The sequence below is a fragment of the Lontra canadensis genome, unplaced genomic scaffold, assembly GCF_010015895.1.
Source record: "Lontra canadensis isolate GAN:19392208 unplaced genomic scaffold, GSC_riverotter_1.0 scaffold48, whole genome shotgun sequence".
NCBI lineage: Eukaryota > Metazoa > Chordata > Mammalia > Carnivora > Mustelidae > Lontra > Lontra canadensis.
The window spans coordinates 14854570-14877668 of NW_022631042.1; the positions used below are offsets into that span (position 1 = coordinate 14854570).

Below are 23099 nucleotides of genomic sequence, written 5' to 3' on the forward strand. Positions count from 1 at the left end.
GGTCTATGCAAACCCTGACTTTTGTTGTTGTTGCTGTTTTACTGTATTGCTCATGGGATGGTCAGTTTTTCTCAAGGCTTTAAATTCTAAAAATTGGTTCCTAGATTCAAATAATAGTATTTTCATTGGTTCTTTGACAATACTTTTTTGTAAATTAGTTTATTTTTTTAGAGTCAGAAAACTTAGAGGTTAAGTTTTTTAAAATGCTGTATCTTATCTACATAACTCTATGTAATTACTACCTTCTGAACAGTCTCTTAGCACAGAAGTTTCCTTTTTTAAGTAAATAAAACAGGACACAGTCTTTTCAGAATAATTAGAAAAAGTCACTTTTGCTCCAGGTTGACACAGCCCTGCTCAGGGTATAGAGGAGGGTGGGCATGGGATGGGTTTTGGCCCCCATGGTGCCCCCTCACTTAGACATAAATGAACAGGGTACCTGGTAACACCAAACAGAGGCTGCAACTCCTGGTTTGTTACAGGGGAAGGAAGTGTCATTATTGTTGATAACATATACATGTCATTTCTTCCTCATTATGATTTTGGAGGGATGTTCTACCTTACCAATTGAAAATAGATTCCTCTAGTTTGGAACAGCTTCTTTCAAGTTAGGACAATCTCCTTGGGCACATTCCTCATCGTTTCTGTTTCTCTGTGTGTCCCGCTCATTCTCATGATGACATCACTATGCATGGGGAGAGAGTTCCTTCTTCCAGTCTTCCTCCCACCGTCTTCAAGCCCTTTGCCCTGCTGGTCTTTGGGATCGGTCTCTTCATCAGAACCTTCTTGTGCAATAACCAGCCCTGAACCCACCACCACTGACTCACACCATGCCGTGGGATGTAGAGTTTCCACCCTGCAGCTTCTGTTCTTGTCGAAGCATCGATTCTTTCTGCCATGATATAAGTGCATTTGCAGGATTTTCATGAGATTTCCTCCATAGACTGAACATCAAACATATTATCTGGCAGCTAAATGGATGGAATTCCATTTTGTTCATTGCCAGCACCTTCAGAATGAGCTTTTCACAATTACTGAAAATCTCTGAACAGCTTACTTCTCTCTGAGATAATCATACCATTTCAACATAATAGTCTATAACTAGGAATGCAAGTCATGCAAGTCTATAACTAGGAATGCAAGTCAATGGGAAATTATGTCAAACCAAACATTTAGGGAAGGGTTAGTGACATCTGTGGGGGGTACATTGATATCCGTCAGAGTCCCTTTTCTCTTTCCTCTGATACTGAGGCATTACACAGCAAGACGTGTATAAACTGCTTAATACAATGCCTACCTCGTATATAAGGAATTTTCAGTAAAAAATAGCTATTATTAACATCTTATCTGGAACATTATGTTTATTAAATTTCATAAAGAACGTAACTCCTTTTCTTTGAATGAACAAAGGAAATAGTCAAAGAAATATATTGACCTATGGATTATAAATACTAATTCTACCATTTCCAGAATAAAACTAGATTTTTGGTAACTGTTTGGTAACTTCAACTTAAACGTTAAAAAAAATCAAAGGGACAGAACTTACAGTAGATAGGGATGATCAGTTTGTGATCAAACATTTAAATGTTAACTTATACATGACAGAAAGGTAGATGAAGGAAGGACAGAAAAGATACATCAATTATAACCAATGTGAGAAGCTGGATTTTCGTTGATATTATGAAAGTGGCAGGCATTTCTCTACTTTGTTTTTGTAAGAGTTAGGATTGGTTCACTAGTGTACACTTGTTTATTGGATTAATGAACATCCAGAACCCTGAATTGAATTCATCATAATACTGGTTTATAAAGCCCTGTAATCATATATTGACACAAAGATAGAGATCTCTTTATTTTTTTTGCTACTTAGGTGATGATGACTTACCTAATAACTCGACAAATACCTCAGAATCCCTCATTTAACTGAAGAACAACAGCATTAAAAATAATCTATATGTTCCTCTCTATTAAGCTGGTCAACTAGAAAAGCACAACGTTTAACGAAAATTTCTCAATACTTGTCCAGTTTCTGTTTTCTTACTGAGGGAACAGGGCACATCCTATTCTGTTAAAGATGGGACTTTGGTGGCTTTGTGGAAGGTGAAATGAAAGGAACTAGATAAAAATCTCCCAACTCTGAAATTTGTTTTACTTATTTGGGGGCAAATATAACCCACATACTTGACTACTACTTGATTTTTATTCTTTTGCTCCTCCACTTGGACAGTGGACCTCTCTTTACCTTGCCCAGGGCATTATGAGGTAGACCTTCAGGGACTGCACAGATGGTTTCCTTATTCCTGATTGCTGTTTGGGAGCAACCAGGGGAGCATCAGCAAGAGACTGGGAAGTGGAAGAAAGTGAGGTCTGGGTTCCCTCCCTGAAGGGTGCTTGCATTCTCACAGGTTCCAACATATAGTGCCAACTCCTGCCATACCCAGAGTTTCATGCTCAGGAACAAGAGGTGCATGTGGGAGAACTCATTCCCTTTTATACCACTTAACCCACTGGAGGATTTGTTTCTTTCTCCCAGGGCCCACTGGCTTGGAATTCTAGTGTCCAAGAAGAAATGCTTTTGTCAGGTGACATGCTTGATTATTTTTTTGAGCTTCAGTTTCCATTGGCCAACTTTGCATTTGAAAACAGAAGAAAGATTCCCATGACTCTTTCCACGAAGGTTAAGGATCCTGGGGCACAGAGCAATGGGGATGGGGTTGGGGAGTGGAGCATTAATCCTGAGGAGGAAACGGGAAATTTCGCAGTATCCATCCTTTGTGCCCCTCAGCATCCATACTGTTAATTTGCCTGGGGGAGAAATCCATGCCCCCACAGCAAGAGACACACAGGGTCATACTTGAAAGCGTATCTTCCTCTCCATCTCCAGATGAACACATGAGGTTGATTTTCTAGCAACCTTCTATGAAAGGCTTTGAGGCAAAAAAAGTGGGAAACAACTTTGTTGAACAAAACTATGGTTGTGTACAATTCTGCTTGAGATGGTCTCATTCTCTCATCTGCAAGTAGACAAAAGAGATGTACAAAAACAAAAACAAAAACAAGAACGAGGAAATTAAAATATACTGTTAATAGGAAGACTCAGTATTGGTGTCACTGTCTATACCTGGTATCTGTTCTGCAGAGACGAAAAGAAACACTCAGGCCATGAAGGTACACAGAGCTCTCCAGGCATGAACCTTGTCTCTAACTTGGCACATGGAGTCAGTAGGAATCAGCAGAGAAAAAAGATTTTGTTTTGTAAATGAAGCAAAGTTTGATGGAGAAGAGCAGAAAAAGAGTGGTTAAGACAAAGGCTATTCCACATATTTCTAACCATCAGATGTCACATGGTATGCCTAAGTGCTCAGTAACATGCAAAAATTTTAATATTAAGTAACATGTAAATTCTGTTTAACAGTAAATTTTAAAATAAAAATCAAAAGCCATACAGGTTTTTCTATGAATCAATAAGGGTATGAGCGACATGGTAAAAACTCTCCTGTTCCCAATGTTTAGAAGTGACGTATCCAAGTTGTGCCCATTCCTCTACCCAAAACTGTGATCCTGAACCATTTCTGGAGAGTGGAACATAAAGAACATCCAACACAAAACAGTCAACATAGATCTCCAGGTGTGCCCAGAAATTTTCAGAATTGTGATTCTTAGGAAATGACTCTGATGTAACAGACATTAATTTTTCCCCAGTACTAATGCGTGTGATCAGTTGGTAATGGATAATAGAACTATGGAAACTATGGTTTTATGGGGCACCTGGGTGGCTCAGTGGGTTAAAGCATCTGCCTTCAGCTCAGGTCATGGTCCCAGGGTCCTGGGATCAGGCCCCGCATGGGGCTCTCTGCTCAGCAGAGGGTCTGCTTTCCTTCCTCTATGCCTGCCTCTCTGCCTCCTTGTGATCTCTGTCAAATAAATAAATAAATAAATAAATAAATAATCTAAACAAAAAAAAAAAAAGAAAAAGAAAAGAAACTATGATTTTATGAGATATTCTTAGACATCATTCAGCATTGATTTCATAATATAATGCTGCTTCTATTAGTCAAAACATTGTGTCTCACCAACATCAAAAATGAAATAAATGAGTTGAGCCTAAATCATCAGGATATTTCAAGCATCCATCTATGCAAAATCCCCCACCCATGAGGTAATGTGAGCCCCTTCTAATAGTCAAAATGTCAGTCTCAGTTCAGCAGACATCCATGGAGTCAACACCGTACTTGGTCCTGTACATTCTAATAAGATGCTTTCAGTGTTTTTAGAATCAGCCATTTAAACAACCATTTAATTAGCAACCATTTACTTAGGATAGGAGGTTTTGTTAGTCTCTGGATGCTTTGGCTTTACTGTGTGTGGCCAAAGTGTCCTTGGTGAAGCTTAACTTATCCACAAGGAGAAGGGCAGCTAGAGGAAATGACTCCAAATATGATTTGTTTTTCCCTCCACATAGGGGTTGTTTGCTCCACGCACAGGACCACTCACTTTTTAGGTTGTAATTCAAAGACACTATGGACCCATGTTGAAAACTGAGATTTACATTGACCTGGGATGGCTTCTCTGAGGGTGTCTTCATATGTAGCTAATTTCTCTAACAAAACTCTAATACTCAGATCTCAGAGTCACTGCCCTATGGAGTCAGGCACTGAGAGGAAAGGGTTCAGTGGTATTAGGATATGGGGAAGACAAATGAAGTAATATCCCCAAAATGGAGCAAAAGTAAGTTTCTGTCCCTCCCCCTCCTCCACCTCCTGCACATGGTGGAGGTCTTCATCCTGACCCAGGCTTCATTAGAGGAAAGGGGCATCGGCCTTTTTCACAATCAGGCACATGTTAAATATAAATCTCCTAGTGCAAAAACTCAGGGAGACAGATGAGGAGTTAATGAATCTGAGGGACTAATTACCTACAAACATTTTGGGCTTTCCTTTCAGCAATCATGTTTACCAGTGCTATTAAGTTGTACATAAACTTTGAATCTTCAATTGAAAATGCATTTAATTCAGCTTAGACTTCCTCAGAGAGCTTTTTCTTTCCCCCCACATATGGAAGCAGATGTTTTCCTGTTTGGCACTGGAGGATCAGTAATATAGTTTTTCTTCCTTTTTTTTTTTTTTCGCTCAAGAAGTTGACAAATTTTATATGAATTTAGTAAACATAGAGATATCTTATTGGTATAATTTTGCTTTATTACAGAGGATCGACCCATTACTGTGGTACTTAAACTTCCTCCCTGTACAGATGACAGAACAGAAGTCCAAGGAATATGGCCCCCAAATCCCATATGGAGTAACATTCAAGGAGAATTGGAAGTGAAGGCCCTGGGTCTCATCCAGGGCTATTGCATCAACCTGCCTGAGATGCTATTGCATCAACCTACCTACATGAGTTCAGCACCAGGTATACCAGTGCATGAGGGTGCTAAGAAGTTAGTCCTACCAACTGTTTGCTGTGCTTTGCTCAACGAGTCTCCTCTGCAAAGTAATAAGCAGTGGGCAGGACAGCAGTTTGAAAACTGGAATCAAGAATCCACTTCCTATTTCAGTTTTCAATCATTTTATGGTAAATCTCTCTCTGAAGTGATTTGCACAATATTTTATTCCCACATTCTTCTTTGGAGATGGCCAGAATCTTCAATCGCCAGCCTGGCACAGCTCCGTTCAGTAGAAATAAAGATGTCACAATATGAGACACATTTTCTACCATTGCATTTAAAAAAGTTAAGGAAACAAATAAATTTCTAGGATTATTTTATTTACTGTGAGATATCCAAACCAGGATTTCCCCATTCCTAAATTGAGGGTAGTGGCATTCATCTCAAGGGTGACTTCATTACTTCAACATGTAATTAATATAGAAATTATTAAGAAGGTATTTCACCTTTTTTTTTTATAGTCTCCAGAACATGGCTTGTATGTTACACAAGGAGCCCATCTCAGGTTGAATTAGCTATGTTTCAAGTGCTCAGGAGCCACAGGTGGCTAGTGGCTCGTGGCCACTGCATTGAGCAGCTTAGATTCTGCTCCAGATGCTTCAGAAACGCTGCGCTGGACGACCTTCAGAGCAGTCCCTCCAGACTGAACAGCTCCCTGGGTTTGTGCCCATCTGCATGCCAGGGGCTCCGTAGGTTCCAGGGTTCTGAGCTGTGGACCAGTGTAGAGGGGAAGGGGCGTTACTGAGGGTCAGGGTGCTGAGAGCTGACCCCAGGACAACCCCAGAGACCCAGAGTCATTGGAATGTGCCAGGTCTTCAGTGCGCTGGGAGGCAGAGACCTTTTTGCTCAGGGACCTGGTCAGAGCACAGGGCTGTGGTATGCCCAGGCAGCACAGTAGTACACGCCTTCGTCACTTTTCTCCATTTTCAGCCCCAACAAGAGTACAGCTGTAGCTATCCTTGCCCTTTTTTCCCTGACTCTGTCCGCTTTCAGGACAAAATCCCATTGCACAAGGGACGTGTACATGTCTAGGTAGAGGAGCCTCTTTGGTGCCCTACACTCCTGGTGGCGGTACCAGTGGATGTAGTTTAACAAAGTGTCCACTTGGCAGTCCAGAGGATGTGAACTGCCCACGCATGCCACCAACAAAGCAGTCTGACTCAGCTTGAGCCCTGCTCCACCACCTGCCAGGGGAGAGGGGAACAGCTGTAAGACAGTGATGGCCAGGAACCTCAGGGTGTCCCCTGTACTCTGCACCAGGGAACAAGTCAGGACTTACCGGGAAACAGGAGAACACACAGGATGGCAAGGGGACCCAGCATGGTTCTGTCTCCCACCTGGAGGAAAGAAACCCTGGATGACCTTCTGGCTGCACCTGCTGTGAAGAGACTGCCTGGGTATATTGCAGAGGACAGGTTAAGACCTGAGCCTGTGTTTCCCAGAGGCACCTGCAGTTACTAGTGAGAAAGAGGCGGGGAGGAGAGAGGGAGCGGCCAGAGGGCTAGGACAGGTCTAACCACAAGGCAGGAGGGAACATCAATGGTTAGGCTGCTAGGAATCACTGAGGACTGTTTGTGCAAGGAGGGCACCAGGGACATAACAGCAATCCTTGACTGGACCTGAGCACCACACTAACTGGTTTCTGCTTCTTGTTTGACAAAATCCTGAAAGTCACCCTTGAGATGAATGCTACTACCCTCAATTTAGAAATGGGGAAATCCTCGGTGGCATTTTAAGTAACTCTTCTGAGGCTGCATGCCTATAGGGAATTAGGTGGGGATGTGGGCCAGGTCTGGCTGGAGACACATCTCAAGCCTCCGATGGCCACTCAGTACTGACAGAGCAATGGGTGCGCAGGCTGCTCCGGAGGCAGGGATAAGCACAGGGCAGAGATCTCTGCTGAAGAAGCAACAGATCCCCTGAGCTTGCCCTGGAGCATTTCTCCCAGAGATCTCCTCAGAAGATGGAAATGAACTAAGGTGACATGACAACTCTGCAGTCGTCCACTAGCTAGTCTTTTCCTTTTCCTCATTTGTCAAAAGGACCTTATTAGGTTGCGTGCAGAGTGAGCAGGGAATGTAAGCAAAGCATGTGGCCTGTCTCAGATGCATACAAAAAGCTCAAGAAATGTTGGGGATTGGTGTTTCATCTTAAAACTGGATTGGTTGCAGTAGATGATTTCTGGGGTCCTCATAGTGTAGAATTTCAGGAAATATGATTGTTCTGTAAAACCAGGTGTGTGTGTGTGTGTGTGTGTGGTCAAAGGAAGAAACCTGCATTGAGCCAGGGGGCAGAGGAGACCAGGGGGCAGGACAGGTCAGATCCAGTGTCAGATCCTTAGAAATGCTAAAGGCAGGGCCTCAGGAAGGGTCAGCTGAGAAAGGCATCTGAAATGAAGTTTCCAGAGGTAAAGGCAGTAAAGTAAGTACAAGTTTGCTCTCCCATATCTAAAGTAGAGGAGGACCTCCTGGGTCTAGTTATGGTGCTCTGCTAATGAGAGCCTGTTGGCCTGGAAGGAGAAGGAGGGAAGGGGACTTGGCTGGGGCAGGGAGGTTTGGGTCCTTCACACCCACTACCAGACCTGGCTCCCAAACTCCTTCTTTTGGGTAAACACTGAGAGGCACACATGCTAAGCTCTAGCCAAGATTCAAGGCTCAAGTGTCCCAAAATGCAGGCTTTGACGTTGTGCTGAGCTGGTGAGGTATTGACTAGAATATTCTGCTAAAAGAATAATCCAGGGCCATCATTCAGACCCTCAGCAGTTGTCTAGGGCAGCTGTGCTAAATGTTAAGTAGGGAAGAGAGTGAGAATGGTGTTGACAATGGGGATTGACATCTGCACAGCATAACAACAGGTGGAAAGAGTTTGCATATGGAAGATGAGCAGTGTGGGGGTGAGAAAGCCCATGAATTCTTCTCTTCCTGCTTTCTCTCTTTTCTCCATTTTCACCAATAAGGAAATCTTCCTTTGGGGGAGAAAATCCATAACGTTCTATTCTTTCATGAAAATAAATTTTATGGCACATTGTCAACATTCAGAACTCTGTTTCTCTCAATTACTGTTCCCATTTGTCTTCAAACATTGATGACATTAAAGGCTAAACACCTATTGGCTATGAGTAGTCTTAGATCCTGCCAAACCTCCAGCCAAATGCTCTCCTGGGGGAGACAAATGACAAAAGTGAAACAATTCAGCCTGGAGGGTGTGGTGCCCTTTCTTGAAAGGAGAACAATCCATGGTTTGGGGAGCTCAGAGTCTCACAAGCAGGAGAGCACTCTACTCCAGGGATTTTGGGCAAGAGGGAGTTTTATAGAGACTTAAAAGCAGTAAAGGGGAAACAGGGAGGAACAGCAGGTCAGTCAGGGGATAAGGAGATATTGCTTGGCTTAGGTTGATTGGCCAGGGTTGCATACCTGATCTTACTTAGAACAGGGGAATAATTGCAGATTCCTGGTGTTTGGTGCCTGCTTAGGTGGGATATACTGTGTTTTTGGTCAAGGGCAGCATTTACAGGGACAGGGAAGCTACCTAAGTTTTGGTTTGCTGACTTGGCCCCCCAGGCAGGAATGGATCCATCCTGGGTCTGGAAACGCATTTCAACAGGTGACAATTGTGTTCCTCTACTTCTCTTCTTGCTGTGGTACATCTGTGCTCTTGTGTAAGTGGTGCTGAAAAATTATTTATTGTTAATGATGTGCATATTTAAAAAAATAATAAGGGAAATTTTTGAGCAAGATGCAAAGGGTAGCCAAGACTTCACCCAACACTCATGTAGAGAGTGGAGGGTCCTGAGCAAGACCCTATGGTCTCCAGGAAGAGAGAAATCAGGTGGCTCTTGAGGGAGCAACACTTGCTGTCCCCCCAGGTCATCCCGCTGCTGCCATGAAGGAAACTGCTATGATGCCCCCAGACCTCAGCTCCAAGGGTGAGTCAGGGGCTCAGAGCAGGTGTGGACTCAGGCAGACCCTGTGCAGAGAGCCAGGTGCTGAAGCTTGGACATTTCATTGGAACTCTGAGAGGCTGGCATGCTTTCCCTGACCAGGGGCAGCTCCCTTCTGCCCCTGGGAGAATGTGAGACCTAATCCAGTTTGACTTCTTCTCTAGGTCTCAGGGAACAAGTTGGATGTACATGCGATGTCAACCCTTAGTGAGCACGAAAAGCTCAAAAACCCAAAACAGGAAAGCCATTGATGTTTGGTTGAGAGAACTCTAGATAAGATATTCTTTTCATCTTTAATTTAGATGTTTTAATACTTTGTGTCGAATACACACTTTTTGTTAAAAATAATTCTCATTTGTTAGATTAGCAACCCCATTTTTTAAAACAGGTCATCGGTAGTATCCTGGCCATTCACAGGCTATAGGACTACAGAGGCTTAGACATTTAAGATGAAAAGGAAAGCCCCCCATTCCAGAAGCCTCATCAGTCCTCATCTTTAAAGATGAGAAAACAGATCCCTAGTTCAGGTGACTCATTCAACATGACAGGACCTTGAGCAGCTGAGGCGGGATTAGAACCCCCACGCATTCCTCTCTACTCTGTGCACCTCTCACTGAGTGGACCTGGAATTTCAAATTCAGCCACTACATGCAGAGCATCCCCCACGTGTCAGGCACAGGGCCAGGCGCCTTTCCAAACATAAACTTCAGTTTTGTAATCCCTGAAAATAATAAAATTCTGTAGGCACAATGGTACTCTCAGTCAACAGATGATGACAGGCTCCTTGAAAAGTCTTCACATCGGACTTTCCAAATAGTTTAACAAATCTGATAATCCCTGAATAGGGTTTATTAGAAGAAATGAAGATCAATTATGTTGGTATACATTGGATTCTCCTCAAAGGATATATGGAAATGTGTGTGAGGGAGTGCGTGTGAGTGTATGTGTGTATGTGCATACAAAATTAATTTGCTAGATAATTTCTTTTGTTCCTCAAGGAAAAAGTCAGGCTCACATAGGGTTGTCAGATTGAATGGGGAAAAAAGTTGCAAAGTGCTATGCGATATTTGGACACAAACTACAAAAGTATTTGTTTTTTATCCGAAATTCAGGGAAATGTAGATCAAATCCACAATGAGATGTCACCTCACTCACACCTGTTTAATGGCTATTATCAAAAAGCATACAAATGACAGGTGTCATCACAGGAGCTGGGAAGGGGGAAGGGAAGAGACTCTGGCTGACCTTCCTTTCCTCAGGGACCCCATGTGTCAGGGACAGGAGGCTGCCCCAGGAGCAGCTCTGAGAGCAGACTCTTCCAGGCAAACTCAGTGTCTTATAGCCCTGGAAGTCCTTCCAACTTGTGGTTTCAAAATTAGGAAAATATAAAATTGTCATCACACTAAAGCAGAGAGAGTATTCTTAAAACAAAATGGTAGTAAGAGGAATAGACTTCAGAACTTCAGCCAAAGCTTCCCGTCTGCCTGCTTTTCCCACAGGATCTGAGGCTGCCAGTGCTCGCTGTCTGCAGGGAACAGCAGGTTCAGACTGACTCCATGTGCCTGGCAGCCTTGCAGACCTGCTGACCTCGGGAATGTCCAGCCATGGCGCTCAGCCTGGGAGCCAGCTCCCTCCACAGCCAACGATGTCATCTGATCAATAATGTGCTGAGGGAGGACGTCCTTCTCAGTTCAGAGCTGCCAAATGGGACGCTTGGGAGATTCTGAATGATACCTCCTAACTCTAGGAGGATTTATTGCACTGACAAGGATAGAATGACGGCTCCAGTCCACGCCCTGCCACCTGGAGGATGTGTGTCCTTAGTAAAATCCTTGTAAATGGGAATAATAATGCTCACTCTCCAGACACCATCCACCATGGGCCTAGGATTGGGCCGAGTTGGTTGCTTCGTAAGTAAATATTATCAGCCAGTCTGAAGTACGATGTGATTCTTATAACCACTTGTTTCTTATAATAACACGCCAACATAGTTATAACAACCACATCTGGCAGAGCAGCTCATTGAAATCTTAAAATATTTCATCTGTGCAGTCACATAAGTAATGGAGCCTTGATTTAAACATAAGACTAACAAATGCAAACCTGTCACAGCACCCATTCTATACATGTAGAATTCTCTCTCTATATATATATACACATACACAGAGACAGAGAGAGTTATGTTTAAGCTCTAAAGATTAAGCATAAGTAAGGTCATGAGAAAATTTTCAGAGAGGTTGCAGAACTTAGCAATATCTCTCACATGTCAAGGGAACAAAGAGCAGAAGCTGTTCTTGAAGAACAGTCATTCCGGTAACAGTCCTGGGCCTCAGAACATAGTAGAAATTCTTCTAGCACTGGTGAATTAATAGTTGCTTGCCTTTTAGAGAGACTAATTTTTTTTTACGTTCATAACAGTAATCATTGATCCATTAAATAATGTCAAATACACTTTATTGAGTGCCATACATGGTACATATGGATTCCTTCCTTGCAAGTATAACGTAGGTGTAATTCATCCCATTCTGAAGATGACAGAGTCTTCAGGAGGTTGAGTAGCCCCACTAAGAAGAGCTCCCCGAGAACTTCAAGTCAGCCAGGTTAATAGGTTAATGAAGCATGTGCGCTATGTAACCTCCTTAGATGTTTTTCACTCAGATATTATTTCATGTTCTCTCTTAGTTGTTGCTTTGAATGCGAATTATGATCTTATTAGGTTTTTCATTTGTTTTAAATAATGTGCTTCCCTCTTAAGAACTGCGTTGTTTTACTTATTACTTACACTGACTTCTACCACCCCCGCCTGGCCATTGTAGGTAAGTCCTGCACCTGATCATCTTCAGTATTGCTCGCCAGGTCAGTGAGGTCTCTTACAGCAGTCACTTAGTGAGTGGAAGGGCCCAGAAATACAAAGCAGGAGAGCTGTTTTTTTCCAACTCTGTACTTAGTGTGAGTGGTAGTTTTCGGTGAGTGGCTCGTCCTTGCAATGCCCCATTCCCCTAGACTCAAATGAGAAAATAGACTGATAGGCTTGGTGTCGTATGTACCTGTAAAAACTACAGAGATTTGCTTGTGAATATGCATATTTACATTCATATACATGGAACAGCTTTCCTGTCAATCCATGTCTGTCCATCTGTCTGTCCCCCCAGTTCATTGCTCCTCGGTGCTGCTCTTGGTGCCCCTGGTGGCAGCCACTGCATTGATTCATCCACCGACAGTGACAGACACTTGTGCTGCTGCCCAGACTGGCTGTACACTGGGGGCTCTGTACACTGGGAGTCCCTTGACCCCCATGCTGTCACTCAGTGTACTGCTGACATCACTCTGGCCAGGTGTCATGTTATTGGGAATCTTAGCCGGGGGATGGAGGGTCAAAGTCCTGTGGGATGATTTCCGGGCTCCCCAACAAATAGGAGAGCCTGACCTCTGCATTTCAGGGCTCCCTTCTGTGGGGAGACTGCTTTTGCCTGTTGCACCTTGTGGGGGACAAAACTTAGTTTGCCAACACACTAGCCTGCTAGTCCCTGGGAGGAGGGAGAGCACCAACAGCCAGGGAGGGATGGAGCACCATAGAGAAGCCCACATTGGCCTGGTGCGTGTTCAAGGGCTGGAGACAGAGTGATGTGGGCAGGATCCCAGCCTGGCAGAGCTTTTCCAGGCGTTAGGAGCTTCTGGCTCAGACAGGTGTCTTTTGGGAACAGGTGGCTTCCCAATGTCAAATGTCTAGTTCAAATGGTGCTGGATTATGTGTCTGTCAGCTGACAACAGCTGTGACCAGTGCCTTTTACTCCCAAAGTGATCCTGTCACAGGTCCAGCCTCACATATGTTCTGTACCATCACCGTCTATAATGCTGAAGCCTCATTTTCCAGTGTGAGCTCCTGGAGATTGCAATTCTCTCTCCTGGTCACGACTGTCCTTCTAGCTTTTTCCTCAGCGGCTTTCGGCTGGGAGTTCCCCATCATCCCATTGCCTTCTTGCCTGGATGCTGATGTGGTTACTTGATTTCAAAATGTCACTTCAAGAGGCAGAAGAAGAACCAGTTAGTGTCTCCCCAGGTTAGGCTCCTGAGAGCAGCTGGGACTGAGCTAGAAGGAAGACCCTGGAAGGGCTAATTTGAAGGGAGTTGCATTCAACGGGGGTAGGGGTGTGGGTGTGTGTGGGAAGTGGGTCTCGGGTCTCCTTTCTTCAGTGAGCCCGGAAGAAATCCAGAGCAGGTGGAGGACAAGGTGGGGAGAGAACATGGCTCCTCTTTCCAGCTGTCAGGTCAGGCTTCTCTAGAGGACAGTGTGAGCCCTGGGGGAAAGGACATTCCAACACCTGAAACAGCCAGCACCTCTTTGTTCCTGGTGATCCCAGTCCTAGGACACTAAGCACTGTGCGCATCTGAACGGCCCTGTCCCTCAGGGAAAGAGAGGTAGAAACCAGTCGGCTGAGCTGAGACAGCTACTCTAAGAGTCAGCGACCCTCCAGAGTCTCCTGTGGCTTCATGGGTGCTGTAAGCCTATGTTTGAAAGGCCCGCCTGCAGCCCCTCAGACTTGATGTGCCAGTGATAAAGCTTTCCACACCCTCTGTGTGTGCAGCATCATCAGTTTCATCTTCCAAACCTAATATTGGGTGAGCCCCTTCCCCCCCACTGCTTCTAAAGGGTGAACATTATCATTCCTCTAACTTTCTTCTCCTTCAAGGTGTTTTGGGTGTTCATGTTAATTTTAGTGTATGCTTGATAACTTGCTTCCAAAATGCCTGCTGCACTGAATCTTTAATGAATTTGCTAAGAACTACCATCATGACAATATTGAGTCTTCTAAACCATAACATGGATCCTCTCTGGACTTATTTAGATATTAATTTTTTTCTCTGCAATATTTGTAATTTTCCACATACAAGATTTGCTCTTCTTTTGTTAAACTGATTCCTAAATATTTTATTTCTTTTGGTTCTATTGTAAATGGAATTGTTTCCTAAATGTCATTTTCAAGTGGTCAAGCCAGTATATAGAAATCCAACTGATATTTTTTATGTTGAATGTCTACCTTGTGACGATGCTGACCTTGTTCATGACTTCTACTTTTGGTTTTGTGTGCGTGTAGATTCTATGGAATTACCTTACAAACAAGACCATGTCATCTGTGGATGAAGACATTTTGGCATTTCCTTTTCAATCTGCTAGAGATCTTCGTATTTTTCTAGTTGCACTCTCTAGAATCTGTATTACCATGTTGAACAGAAGTGTCAAGAGCAAACATCCCAATCTGGTTCCTGTTCTTTGGGGAAAAGCATTCAGTCCTTCAGCATTAAGTATGATGTCCGCTGTGGATTTTCATAGATGCCCTTTATCAGGTTGAAGGTGTTCCTCTGTATTGAGACTGTTTCTTCTGCCAATGGAACTATTCTCTTAAAGCACTCTAGTGAATATTTCATTTCAGGTTACAAGTTTTCTATTCTAGATTTTATTTCTTTTAAATACATGTTTGTGTTGTAACTTTGGTATACTGCATACAATATGCATTTTTGCCTTTTTGTATTTATTTCATTTCTTAGTTTATTTTTGGCTGCCGTCCACCACCAGCAGGTCCAGGAAGTCGCAGTCACCACAGTCCAGGTAGAGCAGCAGTGCGGCATGTGGGGCTGGTGTGCAGTCTGAAGCTGAGCTCGCCCCTGCTTGCCCTGTACGCCCAGCACGCATAGGGAGCCCAGGAACCAGGGTCGCCGCCCAACTGCAGGCCTCCAGGGCCCGCCTCCAACGCCAATGCCCGCAGCAGCAATGGCGGCAAAGGGGACTAAGGCCTTTATAGGCTCCCCGCCCTGATGCCGCTCAGGCTTCATAGATAAGGGCACACGGGTAGGGGAAAGGGCCAGGTGTCCCGCGCGCCAAGCGGGACTCCCTTGCCAGCTCATAGTGCCATGGGCCCGGCTGAGGGGCCGGGCGAGCACAGAGGCCCAGGTACTGGCTTCCCAAGGCAGCAAAGGCAGTGGCAAAGGCTCCCATCCCCCACTGGGGGCTCCAATGAAGGATGCAGGAGGGATGCCTTAGCAGCCACCAAGAACAAAGCTGTGATCCTCTTGAGTATTTTAAACGTGTTTTTGAACATGAACTTGTTATAGCTACTTCGAAGTAACTGCACACCTCAAAGAGTTTGTATTGAGTGGTAGGGGTTATCACCCCTTAACAATAGTCACAGTTTTGTGATTCTTTGATGGTCTTATTATTTTTTATTGAAAAATATTTGTCGAAAATATGTTGTAGCAACTTGAGATTGTGACTTTTCTCCAGAAGGTTGCTTTCATTGCTGTTTGCATGCTGAGAAAGTTGCTTGGACTTAATCTGTGATAGTCTATCTCCTGCGGTATAGGACTGCTCATGACTCTCCTGTTTTCTTTCTTAGTTATTTTATTTTTCAGCCTAGCTTCCTGCGAATCACCCTGGGTCTACACAGCTTCATGGTTGCCAAGATTACTTAGGGATGTGTCCCAGCAACTTGATTAAGACATCACTTCTGCCAAATGGTTTTGTTGTAGGTCTTGGGTAGCACATTCCTATTTTACACAATTAGCACATAGATTGTACGTGCTAAAGTGTATGTCTTCTCAGCTATACTTTTTCTGAGTCTTTTCATGGCTCCTCTGCATATGATGATCACCTCAGTGTCAACCAACTGTGTGTGGTTGGGTTGGGCTTTTTTGAGTCCCTGCTAAGCACGCACCCAGCTTCAGCCGAGCACATGCTTGCTGCAGTCATGACCACAACCACAGACCAGCAGAGCCCCTGGCCTTCCTGCTTGCACACCACACAGCTTGTCAGCTTACCTTCGCATCGCTGCCATCCCAGATTAACCCAGCTCCTTACACTGTGTGACTTTGGATCGCATTCACAAGGCCTCTCCTATTTGGGAGGAAACTTCCGGCTCACGATGCTCAATGTGGGAGCTGGGGGAAGAACAGGAGCAACACAGACGAGTGCACTGCTGTCGTACCTGAATTCTGTAGGTTTTCAGATATAAACCATTCTCAGACAATTGTGCAAATCGGACATTTCCCATCCCCCGAAATAGTCACTTTTGTTGCTCTAGTCTGGTTTTATTTCTAGCATTCATGGGAAGATTTGTTGACCATAAAGAGGACCTTGCTAACATTCACTTTTAAATTATGTATACTATACGTATTACTATGTTTTAATCCAATGTTTGGCTTTATTTAGAACTCCCAAATAATCTCAAAACATGTCAGCCCCATGCCATTATCTTGACAGGTGGGCAGTGAGCCTAGAAACAGGAAGACGTGGTATGACCATCTCCTCAACTCGTTTCTGGGTGAGAAGGCATGTAATCTGCCCCAGTGTCTCTACAGCAGTTTAATAGGCTGGGAAGTGAAGCCTCCCAACAGCGATGCCTTGTCTGTGTATTTTACCACAAACTTCTCCTGAACTTTGTGACATTTATGAGGTTAAGAGGTGGAACACATTTTTCTTAAGTTTCTCTGGTACTTACTTGCCTGTACCAGATAGATTTTTGGCTATAATGCAGCAGACATTCTTAGGAAAATAAAAATATCCCATTTGAGGTATATTATCTGAGAAGATTATATATGTGAGGCAGCCTGCTTCCTTCGTGTGAGTCGGCTCTATACGTCACCGGCTACCCTGGTCTTCCCGCGGCTACTTTTTTTTATGTCCCTTCCCTGATTGTGACAGTAACACAGGCTTTTTAAAAAAAAAAAAATGTGCAGAGAACAAGAATCATAGAACCTGTGAATTCTGTGACACATCACTGTGGACAATTTGTCTCTCATTTTGTGTTTGCATGTTCACATAATTGTGGTCATATTGCTGATGTTATTCATATCCTGTTTTAAATTCTAATGTGAAAGTAAAAAAGTCATTTTGCTGTAGAGATTTTGGAAGATCCAGAAATGATTGAAATCACCTGGTTATTTTCTTCTCTTTCTGATTTGCAAAAACACACATACATATATGTTTTTATTTTTATAAATATGGTCTTATAGGATATACAGGTTTTTCATTACATATTTGCTTTTGCTTGATAGCATGAGTGTTTACGGAATTGTTGCCTATTACATAAATATAAATTTTAGTGCAAAATATTTCATGGAAATATAATAATTATTTAACTTTTCTTCTATTCTTAGAATTTTTGACTTTTTCTGGTTTTAGAGAAAAATATGCATGATGGAAAACAAGTACTATTTTGTCAGAGCTATTTCATGAATAAAAAATTGCTGGCTGTAATGTCACGAATGTGTGCATTTGTGCAGGTCAGGTAAGCTCCATCTGTGCTGTTCTGAGAATAGACCAAATGACAGAAGTGCCACGAGGGGTGTGGGAATCTGAGGATTAACCAGAAAGAGTTTTGTAAGATGGAGAAGGGGGCTAAGAGGGTATGTACATTCTGGTGGTGGGACCCAAATCTCCAGAATTCGGTGGTGTGGTCACATAATATCCTGTGTCAGGTGGAGAGTCACATATACACCAGGTCCACTGATGATGTCTAAGCAAGAGATGAATTTATAATGTACCCTGAGATTACAATGTACCCTCTCACACATGCTGGTCTGAAGGAGTAACATGGGCCCATGCACACGGAAGCCAAAGCTAACACTGAAGTTGGTTCTCTGTATAGAACAGGAGGAGTGAAGTCTGTGTCACAATATGCTTTGTGAAGTCAGACTATAAAAGCCAAAGCAGTGATGCCTGCAGTAGAGTTCTGTTTCTCCAAGGCCTGAACAGATTGGATCCCGGGATTGGACACAATCTCTGTTCCATGTTTGGGTGTGGTGTGGGTGTGGACACTTACTTTTTATGCTCACATCACTGAACAGCCCTCCTCTGCTCCACACCCCACCTCGAACACACTTATCTGTTGTGCAAGTCTTCTACTGAGCATTGCTTGGCCTGACTATGCAGTCACTTATCCCTGTAGGGGACTGGTATGACTCAGTCTGTGAAATTCAGTGACACAGTTGAACTCAGAGCCTCCATATGTCCATGTGTTCTAGAGAGGAAAGAAGCACCTGCTGTTGTGTCGTCTACGGTCACCCTGTGCTAGTAACCTCATGGGCATGGCTCTCATGTCACCCTGCCTACAAGGACAAAATGAGACCAAAAGTCTGAGCCTCAGTAAATCACCTGCCATTGAAAAGCACAGATCCCAGTGGAATGTCGGGGATCACCTAGTGCTACAAGAAATCTCTGCTGTTTCCTTCAGAACAATGTCATCGGAGTGGACTGAGTGTGCAGCAACTCAACAGCCCTGGGCATACAATCCTAACTCACATAGCAGCTACGAGAATGAACTTGGTATAAATAGAGGGACCCTCACCCACAGCCAAAGAGTATATTTGAGAGCAGAAGCATGTGTGCAGATGGATATTTTCTTTCCATTAGCTGTGGCCTTTTGGAAAGGAGCAAAGTTGGCTGTGGTTTAACTGTTCTTATTTCATCTTTCAACATCAGAGCCAGTGGTTGCAGAGCCCCAACCAGCAGGGGCCAGTTTGACTTCAAGCACTTCCAGGAATCAACCACAGTTGAAGGAGTACATAGCGCCCTCCTTCCACCCACACTGTTTCCAGGACCACCACCCTCCCCCTCTTTGCACCTCCCAGTCCAGGGCAGCCCAGGTCCAGTTGGGGAAGGAAAGTGCTAGAGAGTTGGAAGCCACGGGACACAGCGCCTAGGACCCCCAGCAGTGACATTAGCTCACATGGCTTAAGTAATTTGCTAGTTTCCTCTCTGTGCCTCCATGCTTTCCACATGCAGAGATAGTTCCACATGTCTGAGTAAAGGCCCACACATTTGTCCTAAGAGTTCTGAAGAAATTTTTGACAAGGAGTATATAAAAATTCAATTTCCTCTTTCTTGTATCTTGTGGATTTTATGTTGTTTCAATATGGGAACCGCAAATTGGTTTTCAAAAGCACCTGTTTCACAAGAACTGAACCTGACTGTAAATAAAGAAAAAACCCTTCCCAATTTTAAATGAGATATTTTTAAAATTCTAATATATTAAAGTTACTACATTAAATGGATTAGTTAACAAAAATAGAAAAATAAACAATCACTACCTTTTTCGCAATTACCACACACAGAATATTTTATTTTACGTCCATGTGTGTAGAAATATACGCACACATATTAATGAGTGCCCTAATTGTTAGTGTGTGTGCATGTTTACGTGTGTGTTTCTCTTATTTCTAACGTAGAGCTGCCAACAGTAGAGGCTAATGTTGTTGAGCACTCACAGGTTCCCAGGTAAGTTAACTCATTTTATCCACACAACTCCAAGAGATGTGTCACTTTAACTCCATTTGACAAATGAAAAAACTATGTCACAGAGAGTTCAAGTAGCTATAGAACCAAGATTTAAGCCCAAGCATATGGAGTTCAGATGTCAAGCACTTAAACTCTCTGCCATTCTACCTTTTCAGTGTTAGTGCAGCTCTCTTGGGGTTCTTGTGACATCAGGAAACATGGTGCCTGTGACACACTGGAACAGGTCTGAGCACAGTCACCTGTCATGCGACATGTTATAGTGTCACCACCAGAGTGTATTAAGCCAAATGAGTCTGAATCTGCTAAATTTTGCAAGAGAAATAACCTGAGAAACTTCACGGTCTGTGGCTCACCTAGGATCAGTGCCCCAAAGAAGGCATCATAAGGACTATCTCAGAGAAAGAATTAGAAATGTGGAATTGACCATTATTACAAGTGATGCTGAATTGGAAGACTCGGTTGTCATGCTGTCCTTTACTTTGGACTCTCAGTTAGCACCAAATAAATTACACAGAGGCCAGAGAAGGCTTTTGATTGCTTTTATTGTTCCTATTATGAAAAACACACAAATGTGAAGTAACAAGCATGGTGGCTTTCAGGTTTATAAAATAAAGGCTTCAAGGCAGTTATCTGGTTAAAGAGTTCAAGGAATGCAGTTGTAAGGTGTATGGTGGCTGTACCCAGAGGCATGGGGACTGGGTGGCTGGGAGCTGGTGGACAACAATGAGGGGGTGGTGCAGAAGACTCTGTGGATGCCCCCTGGCCGCACCCAGGAGTCATAGCAGAATTTGTTCTAGCTGCAGAGTGAAAGCTTCTGTTTGCCCAGGGGTTTGTAAGCCTGTTCTCAGATAATGACACAAGAAGAAGACACATGTGAACTGAAATAACCCAATCTCAGAAAGAGGTCTCACTAGATCCTCATCAGACACTTTTAGGGACACTAGTCTATGGCGAGAAGTGACACCTTGTGCCACTATGTGTTAGGAACTCTTCCCACTGCTACTGAGTGCTGGTCTCCCAAGCAGACAGATGACGATGATGATGGAGTAGACCAGGCTCTTCAGGAGGAGGAGAACATAGGTATAGTAGGCAGATGTGTTCCCAAGTTGCAGCCACAGGGTGTCTAAAAGAAGCATTTCATTAATTTCACGTGTTGTTTTGAAAGGCTAGGACTTATTAATGGGTGAAGGGTGACTGAATACACTTCTGATGACTTAGGTTAAAGTGACACACTCACACCAGCACAACTGCAGAATAAACACCTACATCACCATCTCCATCACCGCCGTCCCCAAGACAACTCAGAACACAGTTTGCTGGTCAAGTCACTCAAACACCTGTGAAATTCACCTAGAACTTTCCTAAGTAATAAAAAGTAAGGCTGTGTTTATAACGAATGAATCCAATGGGAAAACAGCATTGGTGATAAATAGCTTTTAACATTCCTTCTTCCCTACCATGTTTCAAAGTAAGAATAAGAGGCAATATAAGTTCTGTAGAAATTTCATTGATAGCAATTAGTTTAAAGCAGATACAATATCTGTACTTTGTAACACATCAAAATTGTGTTTGGATCTTATAAATCTGACTCATGAGAAAAAAAAAGAGTAAGAGGCAATATCCATTAAGTACAAACTAGCTGTTACTTATTTTGACAACTTCGTATGCAAAGCATAAACCTTATTTAGTTTATCAATAACCTATGAGATTATTATTATTTTCACTCTCTTTTCTATAAATAAACTGAGGACAGAGAGAGAAGGGCTGATTTCATGCAACTAGTAAGTACCAGAAGTCAGATTTCAATCCCAGCAACACGTCATTTAAGAACACTTTCTCAATTGCTCTATATAATTCTGCATATTCACATGCAAAAAATAACAAAGACCTCAAAATGATTAAGCAAAACTATAAATTAGGATGATGATAATGAAGATGGTGATGATGACGGTTAGAGTCCACAAGTCCCTTGATATTGGACACGGAGGGTGGATCAGCAAGGCTAGAACCAATCCTCTTCATCATTATCTTTGTTCATATGTGGGGGGAAAATGCCAGGAGCTAGTACTTACGATGTAGCAGCTAAGTGAGATACCTATGCTGGACATTTCACATATGTCATGTTATATCTTCTAGAACTGAGTTAGGTGTTATTTGTGTTATTTTTGGTGTGTTCAGAAAATGTAAATAGTTTAGCCATAGTCACGCAACTGATAATTAAAAGAGTGGAGTTTAAGTCCACTCTGTAGCACCAGAAGGCCTGCACTCACACCCCCTTCCCATGTGTACACCTGTCTCAGGGTCTTGGGTTTGGGAATTAGAGGAAGAACAGAAACTAAGATAGTATATGATCTTTTGATTCAGATGGTCTGGGATGAAGCCCTAGATCTTGCTGTGTGGTATGGAGACAAATAAATTTAGCTCATTGCCCTCCTGTGTAAAATGGGAATAAAATCCTTCACAGTGAGTATTAGGACAATTAAACAAAATGCACTCACAGTGCAGCACACCTTCTGTACGAGAAGCTCTCAGTTCATGTTCTTAACTACCAGGAAGAACAATTTTTTTAACCTAGAATCAATCTGAAAAAACAATCTAGAAGTGATTGATATACTGTTTTCCTCAGTCAGTAGTAACAAAGGTCATAGAAGTGAATGAATTCCATTGTTGAAGGAATTGAGAGCACATCACTGCACCCAAAGCAGCATTTACTGTGTGATGATCATTCCTGAGAGAAGATGGATTGTCTTAAAATATCACTCAGTCTATTGTTCAAGATCCAGCCATTCTGAGGTTTTTCCCTGAAGCCAGGGCAGTTCAATGGTGATGTTGATGAGGAGGAAAAAATGCTACAGCAGAACATAAAGGCAAACATAGACAAAATCTTACCATTTTCATCATTCAGAGAAGATTTTGTGGAGTTAATAGCAGCAAGCTCTGAAAGAAATGAGTGTAAGTATTATTCAATTGTTCAAATCCATTATTTGATGTGTGTCTGTGTTCTGGATAGATAGATAGATAGGTAGATGATAGATGATAGATAACAATTAGTAAGGAGAGAGGAGAGCCTTTACTAATATAAGCCCCATAATTCCAGAATTGATTGTTCTGAGTCTGTGTAATTCAGTAAATCAATTTAAAATTTTATTTCTGTACATAAGGATGTTGAACTTCACGAATTATGCATTTCTTTCTTTTTTCCCCCCACAGCTGGTGGGTAAGTGCCTAAGACTATCTTGTTTTCCTTCTCTGCTCATAGCTCCTAGCACAATGCCTACTGCAAAGTAGGTGTCGTATAAAAACGTGTTGAATGGAAACATAACCAGAAACTGGATGCTATACAGTCTTCAGCACCAACGGCTGACATGAAGTGCTGTTACCAAGATGAATCCATCCAACCCTAGAATCACAGCAGAATCTTACAT

The 23099-nt window shown here is 43.0% G+C and overlaps 2 gene segments (V, D, J or C); both read right to left on the bottom strand.

Moving 5' to 3' along the window:
* LOC116876953 overlaps positions 1–6801 on the bottom strand; it is a 55098-nt gene extending 48297 nt beyond the window's left edge. The window contains 2 exon segments of the C gene segment in view: positions 6324–6627; positions 6723–6801. Of these exon segments, the coding sequence occupies positions 6324–6627; positions 6723–6765 (347 nt within the window).
* A 13826-nt stretch (positions 6802–20627) lies between these two features.
* Positions 20628–23099, bottom strand: part of LOC116876853 — a 32117-nt gene continuing 29645 nt past the window's right edge. Inside the window, 2 exon segments of the C gene segment in view lie at positions 20628–20797; positions 22564–22611. Coding sequence covers positions 20655–20797; positions 22564–22611 — 191 coding nt within the window.